The sequence below is a fragment of the Pelodiscus sinensis genome, chromosome 2 (genome assembly GCF_052426305.1).
Source record: "Pelodiscus sinensis isolate ZL-2025 chromosome 2, ASM5242630v1, whole genome shotgun sequence".
NCBI classification, from domain to species: Eukaryota; Metazoa; Chordata; order Testudines; family Trionychidae; genus Pelodiscus; species Pelodiscus sinensis.
Genome location: NC_143053.1, coordinates 3,633,512 through 3,660,842, shown reverse-complemented (window position 1 = coordinate 3,660,842; position 27,331 = coordinate 3,633,512). Strand labels below are relative to the sequence as shown.

Sequence of the window (27,331 nt, the reverse complement as noted above, 5' to 3'; positions counted from 1 at the left end):
CAGCACAGAGTAGAGCGGAAGAATGACTCCTCGTGTCTTTAAGACATCATATTCCCAGCTGAGTCTGCAAGACATGGGTTATTAGGCTCAACTCCTTCCTTGGTAACGATCCCACCTGTGATTCAGGTAGGGGAGAACAAAGTAAATTCCCTCCCCCTCAGGCACGTTGTTGCAGAAGGGTGCTTGAGTGCCAGCAGTTACAAATGTTTGGTATAACAGAGGAACTTCATCCCAGTCCACTTGCTCAGCCTGTTGCTTCTAATCCAAGCTTTTAAAACGTGCTTGAAGACCTTCTTCCATGAGAGCCTATTCCAGTGGCCACTGAAGCCAGTAGAAAGTGTCCGATTGACTTAAATTGACTCAGACTATAGCCCAGAGCTAGACTGTTTTCGAAGGGTTTGTCTCCATTATGGGCTGGATTCACCCTGCAGCAATTGATCCACCGGTGGTCGATTTAGCAAGTCTAGTAAACCCCTACTAAATCAACCACTGATCACTCTCCTGTTGTCTCTGGTGCTCCAGCAGAATGAGAAGAGTAAGAAGTGTCAACAGGAGAGTTTTTTTCTGTTGTCCCCTCACAGTACGGACCCTGCAGAAAATAGATCTAAGCTACATCAATTTGAGTTTCGCTTAACGTTAGTCAAATTGCAGATTATATTGACCTGTCCTTGTCATGCAGGCCAGTCCTGAGTTATGTCCTGGCCTTCTGAAGCTGCTTGAGCCAAGACTCAGTAGATTGTGTGAAAGGAGATTGCAACTCATCTGGAGGAGTAACCGTAGTGTTTGGATTTGGATTCAGGACTGAACATGGGAACAGATGTCTGCAAGGACTGCCGAATATGCTGGATACCGAGAGAGTGAGGCAGGGAGAGAAAAGGGACTAACTGATTCAACACAGCGCTTCGGCAAGTCATAATTTTAAGGCTCAGAAGCCTCATTAAAATTAGCTTTGACAGGAGCTTAATTTTATTGCCACTTCCCTGAATAAAATTTGAGTTCTAGCCTATTAAGGAGAGAGCTTTTTTTTTCTCCTTTATGAAACCAGCATCCAAGTAAGTGTGTGTGTGTTTTCACGGCATGTCTTTTAGAGAATTGATCAGGAAGAAATAGTTTCTCTAGCTTCGTGCTTTGTTGTATAAAGATGTAACAAAATAAATGTCCAACCTTTTGTTCGGTGTGGAGGAATTGCTAGGCATTCTATAAATAAGCCTGATGATTTATGTAGCCCATTATAGAGGGTTGTTAAAGGGAAGAGAGTCCCCCCTACTTCTCTGTGGCATTAAAGATGCATGTTAAGCAAAGCTGGAGGTGTAGCTCGTTCATGCTGAGTCACATGTGCACGTGTATATAAAAATGGCAATGCTTCCATTAGATGAAGACAGCTAGTGGTTGAAATCAAGGGCCTGCATGGAGCAAAGTGTAAAGAGACATGGCATCTCTGCTTTGTGTTCAGTCAAAAGACAATCAAGTAGAAGACTTAAGATTGTCCAGGGACGACTGACATTTGACCTTGTGTAACATTTTCCTAACATTGTGTGTGGGAGAGAGTCTGCAAAGCAACACTTCAACTGGCATTACGAGGCGCCAGGGTTGTTCTCTCAACGAGTCCAGATCCAGTCTACCCAGTGTGGCGTGATCGTGTTTTCTAACTGCCAGCTCCTGTGAACTCCCTCCTGCATCTAAGAATCTAGCTGGGTTCTTTCCTCCTTGCACATCAAGGGCCGCACGTTTCCGTGGAGGAGGTGTGGGGTCTCGGATGGAGGTTGGGTGCAGAAGGTTGCACAGGATAAGGAGTGGAGCTCAGGAGACGGTGTGAGGTCTGGGAAGGAGTTTAGGTGAAGGAGGGGGCTGTGACCTAGGTCAGGGGATGGAGGGGTAGGGTCTGGGAGGGAGTGGGGGTGCAGAAGAGGATTCTGGTCTGGAGGAGGGGTGGAGGAGGGGGTGCAGGGTCTGGGAGGGAGTTGTGACCTGGGGCAGGTGGGGTGCAGAGGGTTTGGAAGGTGACCTGGGGGTGTGGGAGGGGCTGGGGTGCCAGAGGCAGGCTCTGGCTGGGCGGCACTTACCGAAGCATCTCCTGGCCTGCAGCACCCTCAGGGCAGCTGGGCTCCCTGCCTGCTGTAGCCCCAGAGCATTGAAATGCGCCTGCTCCCTTCACGTGGCTCCCCACTCTGGGAGCGGGGAGAGGCTTGCGCCACCCTCATCTCTCAGGCCAATCTCTCAGCTCCCATTGGCTGGCTGTTTCTGGCCAATAGGAGCAGAGGATTGGGTGGGGGCGGGGAGATCACTTGACGCTTCCCCCTCCCTCTGGAGTAGAGTCAAAGGGAGCAGCCCCGTGTTTCAAGGGTCCCGAGAGGGGCGTCCGTGGGCCGGGGCCAGTGGCTTGGCGGGCCGAATGTGTCCCGTGAGAGGTGTATTGCCCACCCCTCAGTTAGTGTATGGGGGGAAGGGATCTACGAGAAGATTTACCCAGCGCTGCTCACGTCCTTCAGAGCAAGGGGCTGGATACGTGAGGGGTGCGGGAGTTAGGGCAGGGACTTGCGGATGTGGGGGGCTCAGGGCAGGTGGCTGGGAGTGTGAGGAGTCCAGAAGTCAGGGTTGGGGGTGAGGAGGGGCTCAGGGCAGGGAGTGGGCAGTGCAGGAATCAGGGCAGAAGGTTGGGATGTATGGAGGGCTCGGGGGAGGGTGCAGGAGTCAGGGCAGGGGTCAGGAGGTGTGGAGGGTGCAGGGGTCAGGGCAGGGGTCGGGAGGTGTGGAGGGTGCAGGGGTCAGGGCAGGGGTCGGGAAGTGTGGAGGGTGCAGGGGTCAGGGCAGGGGTCGGGAGGTGTGGAGGGTGCAGGGGTCAGGGCAGGGGTCAGGAGGTGTGGAGAGTGCAGGGGTCAGGGCAGGGGTTGGGAGGTGTGGAGGGTGCAGGGGTCAGGGCAGGGGTCGGGAGGTGTGGAGAGCTCGGGGGAGGGTACAGGGGTCAGGGCAGGGGTCGGGAGGTGTGGAGGGCTCGGGGGAGGGTGCAGGGGTCAGGGCAGGGGTCGGGAGGTGTGGAGGGTGCAGGGGTCAGGGCAGGGGTCGGGAAGTGTGGAGGGTGCAGGGGTCAGGGCAGGGGTTGGGAGGTGTGGAGGGTGCAGGGGTCAGGGCAGGGGTCGGGAGGTGTGGAGAGCTCGGGGGAGGGTACAGGGGTCAGGGCAGGGGTCGGGAGGTGTGGAGGGTGCAGGGGTCAGGGCAGGGGTCGGGAGGTGTGGAGGGTGCAGGGGTCAGGGCAGGGGTCGGGAGGTGTGGAGGGTGCAGGGGTCAGGGCAGGGGTCGGGAGGTGTGGAGAGCTCGGGGGAGGGTACAGGGGTCAGGGCAGGGGTCGGGAGGTGTGGAGGGCTCGGGGGAGGGTGCAGGGGTCAGGGCAGGGGTCGGGAGGTGTGGAGAGCTCGGGGGAGGGTACAGGGGTCAGGGCAGGGGTCGGGAGGTGTGGAGGGCTCGGGGGAGGGTGCAGGGGTCAGGGCAGGGGTCGGGAGGTGTGGAGGGCTCGGGGGAGGGTGCAGGGGTCAGGGCAGGGGTCGGGAGGTGTGGAGGGCTCGGGGGAGGGTGCAGGGGTCAGGGCAGGGGTCGGGAGGTGTGGAGGGTTCGGGGGAGGGTGCAAGGGTCAGGGCAGGGGTCGGGAGGTGTGGAGGGCTCGGGGGAGGGTGCAGGGGTCAGGGCAGGGGTCGGGAGGTGGGGAGGGTGCAGGGGTCAGGGCAGGGGTCGGGAGGTGTGGAGGGCTCGGGGGAGGGTGCAGGGGTCAGGGCAGGGGTCGGGAGGTGTGGAGGGTTCGGGGGAGGGTGCAGGGGTCAGGGCAGGGGTCGGGAGGTGTGGAGGGTTCGGGGGAGGGTGCAGGGGTCAGGGCAGGGGTTGGGAGGTGTGGAGGGTGCAGGGGTCAGGGCAGGGGTCGGGAGGTGTGGAGGGTTCGGGGGAGGGTGCAGGGGTCAGGGCAGGGGTTGGGAGGTGTGGAGGGTGCAGGGGTCAGGGCAGGGGTCGGGAGGTGTGGAGAGCTCGGGGGAGGGTACAGGGGTCAGGGCAGGGGTCGGGAGGTGTGGAGGGTGCAGGGGTCAGGGCAGGGGTCGGGAGGTGTGGAGGGTGCAGGGGTCAGGGCAGGGGTCGGGAGGTGTGGAGGGTGCAGGGGTCAGGGCAGGGGTCGGGAGGTGTGGAGAGCTCGGGGGAGGGTACAGGGGTCAGGGCAGGGGTCGGGAGGTGTGGAGGGCTCGGGGGAGGGTGCAGGGGTCAGGGCAGGGGTCGGGAGGTGTGGAGAGCTCGGGGGAGGGTACAGGGGTCAGGGCAGGGGTCGGGAGGTGTGGAGGGCTCGGGGGAGGGTGCAGGGGTCAGGGCAGGGGTCGGGAGGTGTGGAGGGCTCGGGGGAGGGTGCAGGGGTCAGGGCAGGGGTCGGGAGGTGTGGAGGGCTCGGGGGAGGGTGCAGGGGTCAGGGCAGGGGTCGGGAGGTGTGGAGGGTTGGGGGAGGGTGCAGGGGTCAGGGCAGGGGTCGGGAGGTGTGGAGAGCTCGGGGGAGGGTACAGGGGTCAGGGCAGGGGTCGGGAGGTGTGGAGGGCTCGGGGGAGGGTGCAGGGGTCAGGGCAGGGGTCGGGAGGTGGGGAGGGTGCAGGGGTCAGGGCAGGGGTCGGGAGGTGTGGAGGGCTCGGGGGAGGGTGCAGGGGTCAGGGCAGGGGTCGGGAGGTGTGGAGGGCTCGGGGGAGGGTGCAGGGGTCAGGGCAGGGGTCGGGAGGTGTGGAGGGTTTGGGGGAGGGTGCAGGGGTCAGGGCAGGGGTCGGGAGGTGTGGAGGGCTCGGGGGAGGGTGCAGGGGTCAGGGCAGGGGCTCCAGACAGTGCATGGGAGTGGCTGGCAGCTGCTCCCTGGGGCAGGGACAGTGGGGGCTGTGCAGCCTGGCCATTAGGTGCTCTCTGGGGTGGTGGGAGCTGCACTGCCTTGCTGGTGGCTGCTCCGTGGGGCTGGGGCACTTGCTGCCCCCTGTGGTCATTCTGTGGTATAACTGCCCCGCATGCTGGCTGCCCCTGTGGCCATTGTGGAGTGGAACTACCCCTCCCTTTCCATTTGATGAGAAGCAGTTGGATTCCAGGCACAGTCCATTGTCCTGGCACAAGCAAACCCTGGCCTTGTGCTTAAGTTAGAGAAGAGAAAGCAGCCTGGCAAATGTGGCAGTGCTCACTCGTACCACAGGAGGAGTTCCCATCAGCCAGAGTCCTACCTGGATGCGCAGACACTCTCTCTCACTCACTCTCTCTCTCTCTCTCTCTCTCTCCTCCATGTAGTGGAGTCGGGGTTTGGAGGGAAAGTCAGCCGAGAGCAATTCCTGGGAGCAGAAATCTGCCACAGTTCGTGAGTGGCTGAATGGCAGGACAGAGCCCTAGAGAGGAAGGAATTGGGAGGGTGGTCCCTGGGCGGTGGGGATTGGAGACCAGCGTCTATGAATGTGGGTGAGGGTACATCCCCGACACCCGCAAACTAAAAAGTTGATGTGACTTGCTGTCCTTGTAACTTCCTTCTTCCCCGTTCCTGTGTTGCAGTTCTTCACCTCCCGGAGTGTTTGAGAAAGAATACGAAATCTATCGGGATTACAATGCGGAAGGTCAACTGCTCCACTACAGGTAGCTGCAATGTATCTACCTTTGGCTGGCTGAACTGTAAACACTGTCACATTGTGTGGGGAGCTGGGGGGGCTCTTTGAGTCACTGTGCGGGGGGGGCGGGGGAAAGCAACTTCCTGTGGCAGGAGGTTTTGCTCACCTTATCTCTTTGTGCCTTTTGATCTGATGTTGTAAACTTTGGCTCCCTAATGCCAGGGTGATAACATCTCCTGGTTGTTTAGACTGGAAGCTCTTTGGAAAAGGAACTGTTACTGCAGTGTTTGTACAGGGCCTCCACAGCGGGGCTTGGTCTGGGTTGGGCCCTAGGCACTAGCCTTGTAAACGTAATGCTTAGAGCAGGGCATGTGGACCTCTGGGCTGGAGGCAGTTTGGTGATTGGGCTGGGAACCGAATGCAGGCGTTTCCTTGTTCTTAAGCCTTCAGACCCTACGGCCCCTCCCGTGGGTTTGATTTCTTTAGCCATCTTCTCTGCTGAGCACGGGCTGGATAAGACTGTAGCAAACAGTCATTTATGGGAGCGATTGTTCGGTGTGCATTGCGGAGATTATAAAAATTGCACTTCAGACAGAAGGCTGCCGATCTGTTGAAATGTCTTCTGTGCTGTAATCTTGTCTTTTGAAATGTGCTCAACTGCTTACATTGGGATTTTGGATAACAGATGATCAGTATTTGCTTTGCTCGCTCATTCCTGGAAAAACTAGAGAGTACTAGAAACGGGAGAAATCCCCATCCTTCCTCTTGTCTGCTTGCTGCTCACAAGGCTCTGTGAAGCCAGCAGGATGCTCAGGGCAAAAGGAAAATGAGAACCCATCTCCGGAATCTGAGCAGATCTTGGCAGCCTGGAGCTTTGTCAGTTGCCACGGTGGCCTTCTCATTGAGCCTGCGGCTTGCCAGGTTCCTGTAGAAGAGTGGCCTTGGCAGGGGGTGTCCAAATTGGGGCCAGAGGGGTTTTGGTTTTTGGCTTTCTCAGCTTTTGGTAGGTACTAAAAGGGTTTTGTCTGGGGCTGGAGGGGTGTGTGTGTTTGGGTTGCCTGTTTCACCGGGCACAGATCTTCTGCCACCAGGCCTCCTTGCTCTCCAAAGGCGGAGAAGTTGGAGACTTCCCCGGGGGGGAGGGACTATAACCAGGCGTAATGTCAATCATAGCTCCAGATGCACCCACCCCGTGGCAAGAGTCAGTGGCCAGCACTTCTGAGCAGAACACACAGAGCTCTCCTGGGTTCCATTATTTCCACTTCAGTTCATCTAAGGAAGTGGGTTTTGCCCACGAAAGCTCATGAGTCTATACATTTTGGTTAGTTTCTGAGGTGCCACAGGATTCCTCGTCGTTCAACCACAGTTTTCAGGACCCTTGCATTTTTATCTTCCAGACATAAAGCATTGAATTAGGAAATGGAGTTAGGCCAGGCCTGTACACCGGGGAGGGGAGTGCGAAGGGTGCGAAAGCACCCCGTATGGTCCCCTATGTAAGCATGCTCTGGCCAGCCAGGGGAAGGCTGGGGCTGATTTCGCCCCTTGCTTGGGGAGCTGGAGGGGGGGGGGCACATTCACACTCTTGTGGTTACCAAAAAAGCACATTCCCCCCCCTCCCCCCCCGAAATTCCTTCGCACAGACCTGAGGGAGGTCTGGCTAGTTCGCTACAGCTGTAGCATCGATGACGTCCTGGTTGGGCAGAGACTGTGGAAGACTACCTGCACTCAGCTAAGCCATGGACTTCCACTACAAGCTGCCTTGCTCTAAGCGGTGATTGCATGTGGGGCGTGCACTCAGCGAACGTTCAAGGTGTTCTGAGCAATGGCTTATGCAGCACTTCCCCTCCCAAGGACGGGTCAGTCCGTCTGTTCTCTAGAGCTGCCTCTCCAAATTGGGAGCGGGAGGGTTTTCTCTTCCTTGGGTAGGGCACAGGCCAGAGTGGCCCAGAAGCGAGTATTGTGTTTCCTCAGATGGAGTCTTTCTATCTCCTCCCAGAGCCAAGGCCTCTGCCCACGGCCGCATGGACCAGATGGCACAAGCAGCAGGCCTGATTCCAGTCCCACACGGCACTTCCCAGAAAGGTGGGGTTGAGCGCTGATGGGCCGTCTGAGGGTCAGGGAAGCAGTTCTCCAGGGCACCATGCTCCCAGGAATGCAGCTCCGAAGGCTGCGAACTCTGTTGGTTAGTGGGTGTCAGATTTCCGGCTTGGCTATGAGCTTCGAGGTCCGGCCTGTTCTGGGTTCCTTCAAGCCTTGATTCACACTCACAGTGTGTGAGCGCCTAATGGGACAGCTGTAGCTCCAGAAATGAAGGAGAGGTTCATGCACCGCTTGCAGTCACGTCGGTTTGTATTTCTGACTCGCAGTTAGAACCCTGTTGACTCTGAACACTCCCTCGGTGCGCCAGTTAATTTCAGAGCCTTAAAACGCTGCCCGCCCCACTGGAGGAACACCCCTGAGTAACGGAGCACATGCCTTTCCAGCCTTCCCAGGTTTGGGCATTTGAGTCTCCGGGACCGTGTGGAAGGGTCGCCGTGATATTTCCGCCACATTTATTCTGTAACGTGTACAGAGCTGGGGTTGGGATTCCCGCCACCTTTCCCAGCTTTGGAAAGCTTCAGATTTCAAGCGAGGCCAGTAGCACCCTAGCTACACGGTGCTTTGCTAAAAGCACGGATGACAACGATATCGTCTTCTCTGTGATTTGTAGTGTGGCAGCCCCTGGGAACCTCAGCCACGTACCAGCACCCTGTGCCAGGCCCTGTACGGACTCAGAATAGGCAGACAATGCCAGCCCCAGCCTCGGACTGGGGCAGAGCGACCAGGTGGGTGTGGTAATCTCTTATTGGCCAGCTTCTGCTGGGGAGAGACGCGCTTTGAAGCACACATGGCGCCCTTCTCCAGGCCTGTGTGAGCGGCAAAGCTCGTCTCTCTCCCCAACAGCAGTAGGGGCCACAAAAGCTGTTTCTCACCCACTTGCCTCTCTAATGTCCTGGGGCCGACATGGCTGCACCCTGCAAACAAGCTAAGCAGAAGACCTGAGACCACGGGAGACGCCCAAGGAAACAGACATGGCTGGCGGGTGAAAGCCCAGCTGGGGACGGCAAGCCCCAGCTACCACCCCAGCCTTCCGCCCAGGGCCCTGCACACTCCAGCCTGATTCTTCCTGGCCATGTGGAAAGCCAGGGCTGCTTGCTGTGACTTCGGCTCGGAGGCTGGGGGAGCCGGGCTGCCTTGCCGCGGCCCCATCCCTCCCCAGGGGCCAGGGAAGCCGAGCTGCCTTGCCGTGGCCCTTGCCTTCCCCGGCGATGGCCCAGCCTTAGGTGGTCTGACGTGTGGGTAGTTTTGGGAAAGCTGCACCTTCCCTTACCTGTGGTACCGACCATGGAAACAGACAATGCTGGTCACAGTGCTAAGCAGCCTCAGGTGCTCTGCCATCAGTTGGCCTGTTTCAGATGGGCTGGCGCCCCCTGCATGAAGCCATCCTGAGACCAGCACGGTGCCTGGCTCGTGACTCATCCATCCTGACGTGCCCAAGAGTTAGACGCTAGAGGGTCTTGCTTGTGCTAGTTGATGGCTGTTGGCTGGGCTGATGCGGTGCGGAGAGCCGGGTCAGAAGCTTGCAGAGGCTGAGTTTGTAACTTTCAGCCAGCTCTAAAACCTCTCCTTTAAACGTGTGCTCTGCTCGCTCACAAGAGCCCATGCACTCTCTGGCCTGGTCACGGGCAATCCCCATTTGGCCCATGGGATGAAAAAGTGAGAGCTCAGACTTCCCAACACAATTGGCAATGGCTTTTTTCAATCATAACCCTATAGCATTGAATGGTCTTAATGTTCTTGCATAGCCCCAGCGACCTGCTGTGTGTGCAGTCTGGGGGGTGAGGGGGTGGCCAGCCTTGCTGAGTACCTTGTGTGCCCATTTTACAGGTGAAGAAACTAATAGGGGAAGTGATTTGCTCACGTTCTAATTCAGCGTTTGGCTCGCAAGCCTGTGCTTAGCCCATTCGATCGTGTGGCCACTCCTTTAGCTCGCAGGTCGCAGTGGGCTACTCCCTCAGTGGGCATCCAGGCGAGGGACTGAGCAAAGCCAAGCCAGGCTGGAGAGGTAACTGAGGCTGGGTGATTTGCTTTGTGAGCAGCTATTTCTGTAAACAGGCCAGAGATTTGATGCTGATCAAACCTGACCCTCTGCCAGCTGGATTATCACGCTGGATACAAACTGCAGTAAATTAGGAGAGAAAATGTAGGATCTCTCAGTGACAGCAACTGCATGTGCAAGTGGGCGAGTGCCCCCTCCCCCCAAGTCAGAAGGTCTGTGCAGCCTCGCTGCTAGCAGGGCCTTGTCTGCCGTCTGCATGCCGGCCGGCAGCGCATCTTGCAACAGCTGCCCGGGCTTTCTCTCCCTCTCACGTGGGGCCTTGTCCAGCAACCAAGTATGTACAAGATGACATTTCACCGTGGCTAGCGCACATGGGCGGTTGCCTAAGCACATGGTTTGCTGGAGAGAGGCTTGTGTCTCTTCCCCCGCTCAGCTTTATTGGCGGTAACCCCCAGATCACCCTTCCCTCCCCCCTCACACCCCCGGCTGTGCCAGATGGGGAGCTAATTATCAGCTGCAAGACCCCTGTCTGTTTAATTAGCTAAAACTGGATTGTTTGGGGGAGGAACCAAGCAGAGATGTCCTTTTCCTGTGGGCCTTCGTGAGCAGCCGAGAGGGAAATGCGCCTGTCGTAATAGCGGGAGCTGCTTTGGAGTGCATGGCCAGCCCTCCGCGAAAGCCCAGCTGTGCAGGCCTTGGCTTCTGTGCCCGAGGGTGAAAGTTGTGGCTAAGACTTTCAGCCATGCCTCGTGACTTTTGGGTGCCTGTCAAGGGGCCTGACTTTCAAGGGCAGCTTTCTGAAAATCAAGCCCCTCTCCTGGAGTTCAGATGTCTCTGCTTGGGCTCCCCCAAACTGTAGCTGCCCATCTCGGGAGAGATGCTGAGGAAGTACATGGGCTCTACAAGCCCAGGGAGAGAGCCGTGGTCTAGAGCGCAGCTGGGAAGAAAGGAGGGAGAGCCAAACCCACGGAATCATGACACAAAATGGCCATTGCGCTTGGGCACAGCCTGGCCCCACCGTGCCCGCTCGGAGGCAGTGAGTTTGATCCCTGGCAAGGAGAGGGTGCTCCATGCCACACTCTTACAACCCTTCTGCCCGGCCCTCAGGTGGGGATCCATGGGCAGTGGGGGCTCGGCCAGAGAAAGGGGGTTTGAGTGTTTGGGGGAGATCAGAGGATCTCTCCGAAGCCCCCTTTGCCCTTCCAGCGCTCGCAGCCACTGAGCGACCTGGAGCAGTGTGGGCTAGAGAAAGGGTGACAGGCTAAATCCTGCCCCAGCTCGAGGGGCCCGTGTTGCTGCTGTGCCTGGCTTGCAGAATTCCCTCCGGCGCTGCAGCTTAGCTCGCCAGCGTGCCGGAGAGCCACCCGTTTGCTGCCTCGCTTTCATCCAAGCTGCCCCCATAATCAGTCAGCCTCAGAATCCACCTTCTTATATTCAGCCGCTGGCAAATCCCAGGCAGCCTCCATTCATAAAACGTTCTTGAGCCGTTACTGCAGGGCACAGCTTGAAACACGTGAATGGAGCCGAGCCAAACCAAAGCACAGGAGCAGTGCGGGGGCTAAAGCCATTGAATATAGAAACTGGGGGAGCATGAGGCGGCTCTGCCTTAGCGCTGTAAACGTCTTTGGCACTGCACAGAGATGAGACCAGGTTCTTGCCCCAAAGAGCTGCAGGGCGGATGAAGAGGTAGGACGTGTGCGGACACACGGCAGGCTTGGGACGGGGGACAGAGGGACACGTTGCGCCAATGAGGCTGTTCTCCTGCTGCCACGGTTGATGTATCTTGGTGGTTGTCTTCATATTTTTATTCACTCTCCTTCCGCCTTTGTCATTTCCTTACCCGTTGTGTGCTCACCCCCGTGTGCGCGTCCGGGCACGTGCCCCACGGCAGACGAGGGAAGGACTGGGGTTCCAGGTCTTGGGGAAGAGGTGTTTGAAGAGAATCTGTGGAGAGGGAGGAACCCTGGTCATGGTTTCCAGAGTTGTGAGAGGGAGGGCATGTGGGGCGGGCCAGCGCAGAGTTGAGAGATGAGGGAGGCTAGTGAAGGGACGTGAGGTGAAAGTACATCGCTAGGGCCTTACCAAATTCCTGGCCATTAAATGTGTGAAGGACTATGAAATCTGGTCTTCGGTGTGCTTTTACCCAGGCAGATTCCATGGGGGAGACCAGCGTGTTTCTAACTGGGGGCCTGACCCATAAGGAACTTGCAGGGGGGGGTCACACTATTGCCACCCTCACTTCTGCGCTACCTCCCGAGCTGGGTGACTGGAGAGTGGCAGCTGCTGACTGAGGGCCCAGCTGTGCGAACCAGGGATGTTAAAGACTAGTCGACTCTTCGATAAGCATTTACTTAGCGGATAGTCTGTCGACTAGTCGATTCCCCCTCCCCCCTTTATGAGAGAGAGCCAGCAAAGGGGGGAAGGGTACTTCAGAGTGGCTGGGGCGCCCCCCGTTGACCCCGGGCTCCGCTGCTGCCCCTTTGAAAGGCGCGGAGTAGCTGAAATCAGGGTATTTATGACGTTTAAAATCCTATGACAACGCATTGACCAAAATGGACCGTGAGGTTGGCAGGGCCCTATCCATCGCGGAGGCTTTTTAGCTTTCCCTGGGGCTGCCGGAGCCCCGCTGCTGGGCTTTTCTGGGAGGAGGGGCCTTGTGGCGGGCAGAGGGCCGTGTGTTGCGAATTTGAAAGTGCCGCTCTGTGCCTGCCTTTCGGCAGGGTGTGCTGTGAAATGCCCCCGTGCACCCCTGGATCGGCACCCGGGCACTGTGTGCTCAGGCCCCTGGCCCTGCACTTCAAGCTGTGTGCTGTGAGAACCATGTGCCTGAGCCGCCTGTTGGCAGGCTGACATCCTTGGAAGGGCTCAGGCTGCCCCAGGCTCTGCAGCAGGCTCCTTGGAATGAATGTAAAGCAGGGTGGGGAACCTAAGGCCCAGGGGCCGGATGTGGCTCCCAGCTTGCCTGGATCCAGCCCCTCCCAGCACTGGGGAACCCGCTGGGACTTCAGCTCCTCCCCCACTGTCCCTCCCTGGGACTGGAGCACCCAAAATCCACTAGCTTGGGCCCCCTGGCTCTGGTGTGGGAGGGGAATGTGGGGAGGGTCTTTCTCCTTCTCAGTCGGGGCCATGGCAGGGTTTGGGGGTTTGTTTTGCTTCTCATTTGTGTGCGGCCCCCGACTGATCCTTCTGTGGGGCAGCGGCCCCCGGCCCACAAAAGGTTCCCCAGCCCCGAGTAAAGGGAGCTACCTGGAATGTGCTGTCCTCAGTGCAGCCTTCTGACAATTTGCTGGGGGAGGGGGTGTGTCCAGCACAGCAGATGATGATTAGTGGGTGTCATTGAGGAGGTGATGTCTGTCTTTCTCTGTGTCTCGATGGCGATTGTAGGAGAGCCCTCACGTCCTAATCGCCTCAAGATGGCCAACTGCAATAATTAGCCTTGTTTTTAACTCCTCTTATTCTCTCGGGGTTGAACATAAAGCAGCGGGGTGTGGTCCCTTGACCCCGGAGCCGTAGATGATCCCAAGGGCCAAGAGAGCGTTTCTTCTCTTCTTGAGCCTGTGGACCGTCCAGGGGGATGAATTCCTTGTGCATCCGTGGGGCAGATGTGTCAAGAAAGAGTTAATCAGATCTGCGAAGCTGCTAGCCCCCTCCCTGAAGCCGATTCATTGCTCTGATGTAATGCTTCCCTTGTGCTCCTTTGATTGACTGGTAGGGCCTGGAGTCCTTTTCAAACGCGCCAGAGCTAATCTGTCTTGTTCACAATGCGCCAGCTCACCTGCTCACGGACTTGAATCCATCTTCTGTCTTAATCAACAGCTGCCTCTCCTCTGGTATCTTACTGGCCATGATTCAACCCAGCGGGGGCTTACTAGCGCCCCTTTTTGTAGTGGCGCTTTGGCCGTGGCTGTACGGAAAGCGATAAACCTCCACGGCTGAACCCTGTCATCACAACCCAGAATCCTGTGCTCTCGCGGGCTCCCTGTGCGGTGTCGCTAGCAGATATGGGCGCAGTGTGTCCTGTCGGGGAACAGCGCTGTGACTCTCTTGGGAACGTCCCACAAGCAGAAGAAGTTGGCCTTAAAACAGAGCCCTCATTCCACTGCAGAGGCAAGAGTAATGCAGGGGTCTGCTCACTTAGGTGGAGACAGTAACCTTTTCACTGCAGTCTCCCGGGCCTAGGCCAGGCTGGGAGCTCTTTGCTACTGTTGTCTAGCTCAGAGTGAGTAAACTCATGGCGCTAACCGCTGCCTTAAGTACTTAGTAAGACACAATCAGACTCTGTCTACACTACAAGTTTTTGCGGCAGAGAATATGCTAATGAGGGACTCATTAGCACGAGTCGCAATGTCATTAGCCTATTTTCTGCCGATGCTTTTTGCGCAAGGGGTTTTTGCGCAAAAAGAAGCCATGTAGCTGCTTCCGTTTAGCGCAGAAAACCTGGAGAGGCATAAGGATCTTGCGCAAAAGCGGTTTTTGGCGCAAAACGGAAGTGGCTACACTGCTTCTTTTTGGCAAAAAATCCTTGTGCAAAAAGCACCGGCTGAAAATATGCTAATGACATTGTGACTCATGTTAATGAGTCCGTCATTCGCATACCCTTAGGCTGTGTCTAGACTGCAGGCTTCTTTCGAAAGAGGCTCTTTCGAAAGATCGCGTCTAGACTGCAGGCGGATCTTTCGATAGAGGAAATCCGCTTTTTCGAAAGAGAGCACCCAGCGAGTCTGGATGCTCTCTTTCGAAGACGGCCTCTTTACATTGAAGAACGCCTTCCTTCGAAAGAGGAACTTTCGAAGGAAGGCGTTCTTCCTCGTGAAACGAGGTTTACCGCCATCGAAAGAAAAGCCGCGTTCTTTCGAAATAATTTCGAAAGAACGCGGCTTGAGTCTGGATGCAGGGGAAGTTCTTTCGAAAAAAGGGTACTTTTTTCGAAAGAACCCCTGAGTGTGGACACGGCCTTATAGTGTAGACATAGCCTCAGAGCAAAAGGGTAGTTAGTCCAGTTAGCTCTTCCAGCTCCTCCTTCCAGGCCCATTGCGGGATGGCTCCTTGCAGCATATTCTGCTAACATGAGCCTCAAAGATAGGGCTGCAGCATCCTCCACCGAGGGCTGGGACATCTTCCCGTCCTGCCCAAACGCTCCCTTATCCTGTGTTCCACTGCAGCTGGTGCTGGGCTGGTTAACAGGCCAGACTGCAAAAGTGGAAAGTGTGGAAAGTGATTTGGGGTTAGATCCCAGGTGTCCTGACCAGCTGGCAGCACTGTCTCTGTGGACTGCCAGCCAGATGAGTGCTTGGGAGGCTCAGTCAGGGGGATGTTCACCAGCTGTCAGCAGAACTCTTGCTCAGTTTGCTGCCTTTGTGGTTTGAGATCACCATGAAGTCCCCTCATGTGAGCAGCAGGTGAGTGAACCAGTGAACATGTGGGGTAAAGCAGGGTGTTTTCTGGGGAGCCAGGTAAGGTTGCAACAAAAATACCGGACACACTTGACATTCCACACAATCTGCATTCCATCTTAGTTAGAAAATACCGGACAGTTCTAGTTTCACAGTTCTAGTTTCTCAATTTGTTTCCGAACAGAAAGCTCAAATACTGGACTGTCCGGTTCAAAACTGGACACCTGGCAACCCTAGAGCCAAGCGACGGTCTGATTTCCAAATGGAGCAGGTGGCTTCTTTAATTCCCGTTATTTACAGGGTGACCTGATGGGCTTTGCAGAAAGGCAGGTGACCTGAGGTCCCGGCTGTATGAGGAAGTGGAGGAGGGAGTCCAAAGAAGAAAGGGGTGGGCCCTCTCAGGAGGACGGTCTGTGCTGGGGGGCACAGGGGATGTGAGAGTTGAGCTGTAGGAAGGAGCAGGGTGGGTCAGAGCCTTGGAGGCGTGCATGGGGAGTGGACTTGATGCTGACAGCGTGGGGAAGGGAGCAGAGGGGTTAGCAGAGGTGAGATTCGGGGTGGCAACAGCATGGTTTCGTATGGCCTGGAGGGGGGTAGGCCCGAGTAGCAGTGGAGGCAGGAGATGGCCCAGATACCGGACAGAAGGAGTGGAGAAAGGTGCCGGTTTTGAGATGCTGTAAAGAAACGAAGAGCAGAAATGTTTTGTGCTGCCAAGTATTTCTGCTGCCCTTTGCCCATAAGCAATGCTCGTGTTCCTGATCGCGAGCTCCATTGCTTTTGTCTGCCATATTGAGATTAGGAATGTGACATTTATGACAAACACCTTGCTATCCCTCAATACTGGAAATATTTTCAAGGTAGATTTTCCTTCTGATCCGTGACTGCTTAAAAAGTCTTTGAGAAATTCAGTGACATGTCACTATTGTTACTAAGGTGAGTGACAAAAATCTATTTTCCATGGCGGCGTCACAGAGGACTCCTTACTTGAAAATAATAGCCGTGGTTTGTTATAAACCGGTTCCAATGAAAACCTAATATAGGTCATTTTGTGGAGAGGGGGTTAATCATTCCAATGCCACATGCCCAGCTCCCTGTGTTACAAGGTGCTCCTGTGGAAACTATAAACAATGCCCCGTAATTCTTTGGGTTTTGCTGCTGGGTCAGAGTGCCCGTAACTAAGGCTGGAAGAGATCTCAAGAAGTCATTCTGGCCAAGCTGTGCTGTTCTCCGTGTCATGCCCATCTTACGATCTGGGCTAATGAATAGCTGTGTGATCTCAGCTCTCCAACGTGGGGGGTGCCTTTTGCGCTGCTTTATACGCCACTCCAAGTGTGCTTTCACAGCCTCTAGCATGTAAATTACCTGCAGTGAGCGTGCTGCAGCTGGCCAGACTTGAATGACACTGCAGAGTGACACCAACAAATTCCCAGTCCCAGACCTTCCCCAGAAATGTGTCTTGATCTGCCCAGCTCTCCCCTAGACAATACTAGCTCATAGCAAGTCCCTTCCGCTATGAATAGAAAACGATACACACAAGTCCTAGCGTCCCAAATTGTATTTTCCTAAACACATCAGACATTCAGGTTTGGATAAAATAAGTCTGTTAACTTCAAAGAGAAATGTTAAATGAATATAGGAAACGAGGCATAAAAGTCAGAATAAGCCACAGGAGAAATAAAAGTAAACTGCATCTCATCCCTCACCATAACTCACTAGAGTAAGTGCAAAGCAAAGGCTCTCTCACCATGTGTCTCAGCAATTCCCCTCCAGTCAGGATCCCTCCCCTGCTCCAGTGTTGCTTCCTTTAGTCTTCGAGTGTCACGAAATGCTATGGACAGAGAACGGGAGAGATCGTTTGGAGCATCTGCCCTTCTTCTAGTCCTTTCTCTTCTCCGCAAAGCACCTCCGGCAGAGGCGCAGGAGACGGTGGCCGTGGTGGCAGGAACCGCAGGCTGTTTCTTTGCTAATATGTCCATTTTCTGTCCGTACCCTCTTTACTGCCAAAGAGTGGCCACTTAACAGGTGACGGCCCACTTGACCTTGCTTACAAATGGCTGAGGCCTCAGCTTGTTCTTCATCTCTGAGGTACTGGCCCGGTCATTCTGCAGATATGCAGTGTGTCTCGGGAGCACTGTCCAGTGACTCTCGTACCTTTACATACAGCGTTGCCGCACATTTCAGCAGGACCATTGTGATCAGCGAACGATGCTCTACAAGGCATGTTTTGTACAAAGATTATTACGGTAGTGAGCAAGAGGTGTATACAGGAGTACACCGGGGATGTAAATACTGATTGAAAAAGTTAACTGGTTAAACTGTATATTTAACTGGTTAACTGTGAAGGGCTGGGGTCCCACACATGGGGAGGCCTGCTCCGACCAGCCAGCCCAGCTGTACCGTGGGGAGGGGACTTGCTCCGGCCAGCCCCACTGTGCCACGGGTGGAGGGCTTGCTCTGGCCAGGTCTGGCATTCTGGTTAACTGGTTACCAGGAAAGCCTGCCAGGAAGGCTAATGTTTATCACATGACTGGTTAACCTTTTACATCCCTAGAGTACACAGTGTTACCTCCTCTGCATACATAGCAAGGCAAGATTAAATATACCCAGCCTAGACCATCCTTAGCAAGTATTTGTCCAATCTATTCTTAGCCTTCGGTGATGGGAATTCCACAACCTCCCTTAGCAATGCATTCCAGTATCTAGCTATCCTTGACATTAGAAAGGTCTCCCTAATATGTAATCTAAATCTCCCTTGCTGCAGATTAAGCAGATTACGTCTGGTCCTGCCCTCACTAGACACGGCAAATGATTGATCCATTGTCCTCAGTGTAACTTCTTACATATTTGAAGATTGTTCTGTCCCATGTTGGCACTACACATGGCCAGTTCTTTCAACCTTGCCTTGTACAGCCTGTTTTCTAATCCTCACAGTTTTGTTTCTCTCCTCTGGCTTCTCTCCAGTTTGTTCACATCTTTCTTAGTATGGTGCCCAAAACTGGGCACAGTCTTCCAGGTGAGACTTCATTAGTGCTGAGTAGAGGAACAATTACCTCTCGTGTATTACGATATGACACTTCTCTTGCTGTGTTCCAGAATGGCATTTGCATTTCCTGCCACACTAAGGAGAAGTTCTCCTTTTATTGCTGTAGAAATCAAAATCAATATATTCAAATGCCTGACAGATTTATCCCGCTCGGCTTTCTGCTTTGGGAATACAATTCATAATGATTCTGTATTCAACTCTTTCTTTAGAAAAGATAGAAAAGCCTGTTCTTTGTGGGAAGATGTCTATATCTGTGAAATGTAGAGTTCTCTCGTGCTTGATGTGCTGAGAAAACATGGACTTGAATTTCATGTCATGGGATATCTTCAAAACACTTGACATTTTTGATTACCTAGCGCATAACGCACTAACCTTTAACTTTCCAAAGCCTTTAAAAAGATACCGGTGGGGCTCTGGTGTCTTTTAAAGTGACTGCGCATTTTGGTGCCTTTAAATATATAGAACTTTTTAATCCATTTAAATTATGCAAATTTAAAAGCAAATTGATTTATCCAGGCAAAAGTTAGAGGCAGTTTGAAAACAGGACTTATAACAGAGACCTACATGCAGCCTGAACTAATGGAGCCAGGACTGATGTGCTGAAGTTAAGAAAAATAATAACCTTCTTGCAGAGTCTGAGGTAACAATGATACTTTGCGTCTCCGAGAGCTCTCCATGTGGTGGAAGTGACCTTAGCACCCCAGGAGGGGGGTAGGTACCAGCTCCACTTCAGAGGAGGAAATGGAGGCGGATCAAGGCTGCATTGCTTCCAAGGTCACAGAGCATGTCAGTGGCAGAGGGGTAGCATGTATGTATTCTGACTTCCAGGCCTGTTCTTAGCCATCAGAGGGGGTGTGTGGGGGGGGGGGTGTGTGTGAGAGAGAGAGCGCGCGCGCAGTTTTCCTGGTGTCCGGGTAGGTAGGAGCACAGCTGTAGATCTCTGCGCTGTTTGAAACCATTTGTGGTAACTTCCTTTTTGCCGGGGCGTAGCACTGGATAATCTAACGCGCTGTCAATCTGACTCGCTTTGGCCTAAGGAGCTAATTAATTAACTAGCTCACGTGTCTCTCCGCTATTCGGGGGAGGGCAGAATCCACGCTCGATTATTATAAATCTCTACTGCAAATGGCTAGTGGAGAATTGCCTTTGCCGCCTGGTCACAAACCATCCCCCTGGAATGGGAAGGTCGGGACTCTACCCCAAAAAGTGACTCTTGGGCTGAGGCCAGGTTGTGTGGCCTGTGCGGGCATGTGGCAGGTTGTGTGCATGATAACAGTGGGCACCACAAGTTTGTTACCTCAGGTCGCTCTGACATCCCAGTGTCCATGGTACGCGCTTTACAGACTCTAGCTAAGAGCTCCCCTTGCTCTTTGCTCCATTGCTGCCCAGTTCTGCTCCTGTACAACTGAGCAACAAAACTCCTGCTTCCATGGGACAAGGATTTGGTCCTCAGTGGAGAAGAGGCAAATTCTCCTGAGTGGCAGAATCACTTTTTCTTTAATAAAGCAACTAGCCTGCCCTTGAGAACGGTGGCTGCAGTGAATCAGTTACAAAAAGGCCTTTCATGGGATTGCTTTTATGGGTAGAAAATTAAATTTTGTCTGGAGCAATACATCCTCGTGTTTAGCACTAATCTGGGGCAGTATGATGGAGCTTTCAGGTTTATTAGTTGATGTTGTTTAATATTCTGATTTAAAGCTGCACCTTTGCCGGCTCATTTGATGTGCAGGTCTCCAGTCTAGTTCACAGGGATTTATTTTCAGACCCAGCATTGCCAGATGTATGCTGCTGCATGAAATATTAATACAGGCCACGGATCCAGGAATGAAGGCTGCATGCACCTGGCTTCATTTAAAATGCCTGGCTCTGGTGCAGTCTGCTCTACCTGGCACCCACATGAAGCAGGTGGAAGGTTTAATGTCGTCTGATGTACAGGGAGCTATTTAGCATCCATTTGAGCAGCATTATGCATTGCCCGGAAAACCACAGAGAAAATCACCGGCTGCCCGCTGCTCCTGTGTGCACAGGTGGCTCTGCTCAGTGGTTCTCCACACACAGCACAAACCCCACCGGTTTTGCGGGGGGTTGCCAGGTGATGGGTGAAGGTTGCAAGCTGTGTACTGTGGGGAGATCTATCTGAGAATAGAGAAAATAGGAGCCAACGCCTTTTTTGTGGGGGGGGGAGGGGGGACGGGTCTGAGACCCAGAGAGCTGGTGCTGAATACTCTGTGTGCACAAGGAGATGTTTTGCTGGGCCAGTTTCCTCCACAAACATGCAGGATACCGGCCAGGAGAGAGAAGCTCGATTCTTTTTGTTCCAATAGACAGAGGTGATTTAAGATGCAAGTACTCAGTTAAATGTAACCTTCCATAGCATGTGGTCACCTCTCGAAGTGTCCCCACCTGTTACTTCTAGCAATGGCCTGGTTGCTCGGACCACGGTAGAATACTGCACGGCCTCCACTGGCTGCCTCTTGGCATGGGGCCGAATGTAAGGTGCTGGTGCTGCCCCAGAAAGCCTTCAGCGGCTGAGAACTTATGAAGAAAGTGCCACTCCCTAGTGCAGTCAACACACAGACAGGTTTGCGGGATTCGGGGTTGGGCCCCGGCAGTATCACACACTGGTTCTGTGTCCTGGTCAATGGGAGAAGGAGGTTCAGACACTGCTACCCTTGCGAGGACGTAGACCTTAACCCTTCTTGGTGTCAGGTAATTAGGGGCCGTTCCAGTTCGCATCGGTGGCCTTTGATCCCCAAGGAGCAAGGAGAGCTGGGGTACAGTGCGTCCAGCCACCTTCCGACAGGTTTCCAGCCCAGCGCACTCCAGCAGCATAGTCAGTGGGGAAGCCTGGGAGCCCAGTGGGGACTTACAGATGCTTGCGCTGTTTGTGCGGGGCAGAGGGAGCCAGTTGTGTTAACCAAACACCATCCTCCTCCTCCATTTTTGTCTCATTCAAATTCCACGACAACTCCAATGGCCGCTGTCTCAGACTGTCATTGTCCAGAATCAGGGCTCAGTCCCTTGCAATAGCCTGGAATTCGCACTTTGCTGGGCACGTTTTCTGCCTGGTTAAGTACTTCCATGTAATAAAAAAAAACCCGGTTTTCTCCCAGAAAAGAGCATTAGTCCTTCGATGCATGTCACCACGCTGAGATACAGCTGATTCTGGCTTTATTATTTTACACGAGAACCTTAATATGCACCATGGGATCTCTTAAAGGAACACTTAGCAGTGCGGCAACCACGTTTACGTAGCATCAGGTGACTAGAAACTGTTTTCTATTCCATTGCCATTTCCCATTAACGGTACCGGGGGGCACATTTTGAGTCTAAGTGACGTGACGATGTTTCTTTAATTGAGAGTTGCTGCTATCAATGGGCAAGATCAATGTAAAATTATATAATATAAGTACACGACTGAAAAAAGTCAGCCTCTTTCCTGTAGATGGTACAGTCCCTTTCCCCTCCTGGGAAAGCTGGCCAGGGAATTACAAATTAGAAATCTAAGGGATCGGCATTGATCAAAATCATTTACTGCCAAGATTAATTCAATCAAAACGTTTGTGTGCCAGACACGCTGAGATGGTTTGGACCTAGGGGAGAAAATCAACAAGAAAATCAAGGACCTGGTGTTGCAGGTGATCTTTGCCCAAACTAACCATCCATTTCTGTCTTTGGTCTGATTTATCCAGTCAACCCTTCACTAAAGTTTTGGGGAAAACCCCAGTAAGGTGCCTGCCATCTGAGCCTCCAGCTACGTTAGCCACCTGCCATGTTTGCAGATCAATAGCAAATGGGTTTCCGTGTTGTTTCACAGTGTTTGTTTACTTATGGAAGCCCCATTCTAAACAAGGAGGGGAGGGATCAGCGCCAGATATTAACATGTTTGACTTTCTGAAAATATTGTCAGACTCTTGCCACCAATCTCCCCCCAGGGAAGGCAGCCTGCAGAGACTACAGCTCCCAGCATGCCATGCTCCATATGGATGCAGGTGGAACGTTGCTTGCCTTAGCTTTTCCCTAGTTCCATGTCTCACATGACGGTGAGCAGAAGGTGCAAGTATCGACTGAATGAGCTCGTGAGGCTTCCGACTGTCGATGGATGATTGTTGTGTCGTGGGCCAAGATGTAGAATGGAGCATGGTTCCTCCCCAACAGAGTCCCATCTCATTCAGATACTGCTTACCCAGGTAACCCTAATCTGATAGTGGCGTGAGGTCGCATCCGTTAGGATGTCTAGGAGAGTGTTGCTGATAGGCCTGCTTACCTATTGATACCCTTAGACCAGGGGTCTCCAACCTTTTTAAGCATGAGATTACTTTTTGAATTTTATTGCAATCTAGGATCTACCTCAAACCCAAATACGCTAAGATGGTATATACAAATACTTGCCCCACCCTCCTTCCTGCCCCTCCTCTGAGGCCCCGGCCCCTGTTCACTGCATCCTCCCTCCCCCATCCTCACTCACTTTTATCAGGCTGGGGGCAGGAATTTGGAGTGCAAGAAGGGTTCAGGATTGGGGCCAGGGTTCGGAATGCGGGCTCCAGCTGGGCACCACTTACCACAGGTGGCTTCTGGGTTGTGGTGCAGGGGGCTAAGGCAGGCTCACTTCAGCCCTACCCCTGCACCGCTCCCAAAAGCAGTCAGCAAACTCCCTCCATCCAGGTCTGTGAAGATGGGGTACACGGTGGGGGGAGGGGCACCCTGAGATCAGGAGGAGGGATAGCTTAGTGGAGGAGGAGGGATAGCTCAGTGGTTTGAGCATTAGCCTGCTAAATGCAGGGTTGTGAGTTCAATCCTTGAGGAGGCCATTTAGGGATCTGGGGCAAATCTGTCAGAGATGGTACTTGGTCCTGCTGTGAGGGTAGGAAACTAGACTCAATGACCTCTCAAGGTCCCCTCCAACTCTATGAGATGGTATATCACCATATATATATTTATGGGCTTGTTTAGTTTGGAAAAAAGAAGATTAAGGGGGGACATGATAGCGGTTTTCAAATATCTAAAAGGGTGCCACAAGGAGGAAGGAGAAAATTTGTTCCTCTTGGTTTCTGAGGACAGGACAAGGAGTAATGGGCTTAAAGTGCAGCAGGGGAGGTTTAGATTGGACATTAGGAAAAAATTCCTAACTGTCAGGGTGGTCAAATATTGGAATAAATTGCCAAGGGAGGTGGTGGAATCTCCCTCTCTGGAGATATTTAAGAACAGGTTAGATAGACATCTGTCAGGGATGGTGTAGACGAAGCTAGGTCCTGCCTTGAGGGCGGGGGGCTGGACTCGATGACCTCTTGAGGTCCCTTCCAGTCCTATGATTCTATGATCAGTACCTTCCCTTCCTCTTCTTCCCTTACCCTGCACAGTAATAAGGAGACTCCCACGAGTCGGGGTGCAGCTCCAAGACAGAGGGCAGGAGTGCTGAGAGGAGCAGCCGAAGTGCCAGCACTTGACAGTCTCCCAGCCAGACCACTGAGGATTACCTGTCAGAGGCTCCGAGATCTACCAGTTGATCCTGATCGACTGGTTGGTGACCACTGCCCTAGGTGATGTTCCCACTGGTTTCCCTGCAGCGTGTTTGTGTGCCGGGCATTGTAAATTCAGTCTGGGTGCCGGGTGGTGTGGATATTTCTGGCAGTCAGTGACCGACTGAAAGAGATGGCCAGCCAGTCGTGTGCTGCCCGGGAATGCCCCATCCAGAAAGGTCGCGATCGCTGGCACGAAGCATCAAGCCCCCACCAAGGCAGCTGTGACTCCTGTTAGACTTGGGACGGTCAGGACTGCTGTTGGATGGGGGACAGGACGCCTAGGTTCCATCACCCTCTTGGTCACTGACTCCATGGGCCCTGGCTGCCATGTGGGACAGGTGCCGCGGCCTCGATGCTTCCCCTTCCTCAGCTGTAAAAGGGACATGTGCCGCTGGCCCTTGCTGGAAGGTGCTTTGAGATCTCTGGCTGGAGAATTCTTTGACTGCGTACATGGGGGTTGTACAGTATATAGGGAGACCCCCCGGAACATGCTACTCAGCGGGGCGCCATTTGAATCTCTCCTGGAGCAGCTGCACAAGCGCACAGCTTACAGAGAACATGGGGTGGCCCCCCCCATTCTCCAGCGGTCTCCCCATGGGCTGGATCCAGCCGCCACTCACCAGGAGGCAGCGAGAGGCGTGAGCCTGTGGACTGGAGGACTTGGGAGGTGCAGTGGAGACGCGGCGCTTTCGAAACCACCACTTCTCTCCAGCTGGTGCCGCAGCTGCCCTCTGCTCCTCCGGAGTCCTCCAGCCTGCAGGCTCATGCTGCTCCTTCTCCCGCCCCTTCCCTCCTTCCTGCTCCACTGAGGTGGCCGGTGATCGTCTGCACCCCACAGCTTCTGCCCCCACGGCCCCTGCCCACAGGGGGGTGCAGGTGCTGGGCTGCGGAGGGCATCTGCATTGCTAGGGTCAGCCCTGCGCATGAGCTAGACGTCGCCACTGACACCAGCTGGCACTCTCAGACCGCATTGCTCTGCTGGGGGTGCGTGCCCTGGCCAGGCGCGGGAGGTGCAGCCTGCATCTCCAAGTCTGAGCAGGAATGCTGCAGTTCCCCCCCCCCCCCCCGGGCTTTCTAGGCTGAGCTGGCCGGCGGCTGCTGATGTTTTTAACCGTGGCGCTAGAGAGCCAGTGCCTGCTGGGCGACACTGAATTCGGCAGAGGGTTGTTGAAATCGATGGTCCAACCCCAGCTCAGCGGCGGGGTGCGGTTTAGACTCTGCTGGAATCATTTGCAGAGGCGGGTGAGCCTGCGACCTCAGTCGGAAGGTGCAGCCGCAGGCAGCCCTGTACGCGGTGCAGAGGTCAAATCAACCCGCTCCTGCTGCTCCCACCAGGATTTCTCCTCCGCTCCTCTCCTCTCCTGCCCCAGCCCTGTGAGTTCTTCGCCTGCCTTGCAGTTGTTGCTCTGCGATTTCTCCCCCGCCCCAAATCGGAGCAGCTGTGACGCACCTGCCACATCCTGGGATCATTGCTTGGAATGGATTGTTGCCTCCTTCTGACTTTTTCACCCTCTTTGCCTTCCCCCATCCCTAGGGATTCCCCCTCTGCCCGCCCCACCCTGGCCCCTCCTCGGAGAGGTAGATTCTTCGCTCTTGGGGGGAGCCTTTGTGTGAAGCTGGCTCTGGGGTCAGGACACTTAGCAGGGCCCCCAATGAAATCAGCTGGGCCGGTGCTGGCCCCTCATTTCCAGCTGCTCTTGCAGGCCTCTGGGATTCTCTTGGCAGTGGAGAGCATCGAGGCAGCTAGAGACACAGAGACAGGGGAAGAGCCCGTCTCGTGCCCTGCCAGCCCTCGGTGGGCCACCAGTCAGTGCTTTCATAGAATCATAGAATAATAGGACTGGAAGGGACCTCGAGAGGTCATCGAGTCCAGCCCCCCGCCCTCAAGGCAGGACCAAGCTCCACCTACACCATCCCTGACAGATGTCTATCTAACCTGTTCTTAAATATCTCCAGAGAGGGAGATTCCACCACCTCCCTTGGCAATTTATTCCAATATTTGACCACCCTGACAGTTAGGAATTTTTTCCTAATGTCCAATCTAAACCTCCCCCGCTGCACTTTAAGCCCATTACTCCTTGTCCTGTCCTCAGAAACCAAGAGGAACAAATTTTCGCCTTCCTCCTTGTGACACCCTTTTAGATATTTGAAAACCGCTATCATGTCCCCCCTTAATCTTCTTTTTTCCAAACTAAACAAGCCCAGTTCATGAAGCCTGGCTTCATAGGTCATGTTCTCTAGACCTTTAATCATTCTTGTCGCTCTTCTCTGTACCCTTTCCAATTTCTCCACATCTTTCTTGAAATGTGGCGCCCAGAACTGGACACAGTACTCCAGCTGAGACCTAACTAGTGCAGAGTAGAGCGGCAGAATGACTTCACGAGTTTTGCTTACAACACACCTGTTGATACAACCTAGAATCATATTTGCTTTTTTTGCAACAGCATCACACTGTTGACTCATATTCAACTTGTGGTCCACTATGACCCCTAGATCCCTTTCCGCCATGCTCCTTCCTAGACAGTCGCTTCCCATCTTGTATGTATGGAACTGATTGTTCCTTCCTAAGTGGAGCACTTTGCATTTCTCTTTATTAAACCTCATCCTGTTTACCTCTGACCATTTCTCTAACTTGCTAAGGTCATTTTGAATTATGTCCCTATCCTCCAAAGAAGTCGCAACCCCACCCAGTTTGGTATCATCTGCAAACTTAATAAGAGTACTCTCTATCCCAATATCTACATCATTGATGAAGATATTGAATAGTACGGGTCCCAAAACAGACCCTTGAGGAACTCCACTTGTTATCCCTTTCCAGCAGGATTTAGAACCGTTAACAACAACTCTCTGACTACGGTTATCCAGCCAATTATGCACCCACCTTATCGTGGCCCTATCTAAGTTATATTTGCCTAGTTTATCAATAAGAATATCATGCGAGACCGTATCAAATGCCTTACTAAAGTCTAGGTATATGACATCCACCGCTTCTCCCTTATCCACAAGGCTCGTTATCTTATCAAAGAAAGCTATCAGATTAGTTTGGCATGACTTGTTCTTCACAAACCCATGCTGGCTATTCCCTATCACTTTATTACTTTCCAAGTGTTTGCATACGATTTCCTTAATTACCTGCTCCATTATCTTCCCTGGGACAGACTTTAAACTGACCGGTCTATAATTTCCTGGGTTGTTCTTATTCCCCTTTTTTTGCCCACCAACAGTTTGCAGACCCCTTGTGCAGGGATTAATACAGGGCTGGTAGTGGGGTGGCGCTCACCTCACGTGACCCCCCGCGTCTGGCCGAGTGCATTGCCAGCACTGCCTCTTTGGCTACTCAGCCCTCCGGCCGAGTCCCGCTCTTTCATATAACCACAGGTCCTTCGGGGTACACCTCTAACAGGGCCATCCCGGTACCCTGCTGAGTCCAGTCTCTGTCTGGTTCCAGTGGTGCCTCCAAAGCTTCCCCTCCTGGGGACAGTGACCTGAACAGCTCCCCACTCTGAGCGGTCCCTGGTTCTGCCAGCCAGCCCCCTGGAACTTCCCCCTTCTGGGTCTGGGCTGCAACTGCGCTGTCTCTGATCCTGCAGCTTCTCTTATAGTCCTCCCTGGCTCCTGATTAGCCGGTTCCTCCACAGCCACTCTAGCCCCCTGGAGGACTTCTCTATGGCCCTTTTGGCCTGAGG

The 27,331-nt window shown here is 54.0% G+C and overlaps 1 protein-coding gene across 7 annotated transcripts in view; it reads left to right on the top strand.

The window, feature by feature from the left end:
* ARHGAP39 (Rho GTPase activating protein 39) overlaps window positions 1-27,331 on the top strand; it is a 360,347-nt gene that overhangs the window by 186,815 nt on the left and 146,201 nt on the right. For 6 of the 7 annotated variants that reach the window (XR_012901161.2, XM_075919971.2, XM_075919970.2 and 3 more), the window contains one exon: window positions 5,536-5,616. The exons of the other annotated variant lie outside the window; for it this stretch is intronic. Coding sequence is in view for 5 of the 6 variants with exons in the window: in XM_075919971.2 (XP_075776086.2) it covers window positions 5,536-5,616 (81 nt within the window). In the remaining variant the exon portion in view is untranslated. The remainder of the gene's footprint in view (window positions 1-5,535; window positions 5,617-27,331) is intronic. 7 annotated transcript variants of the gene reach the window in all.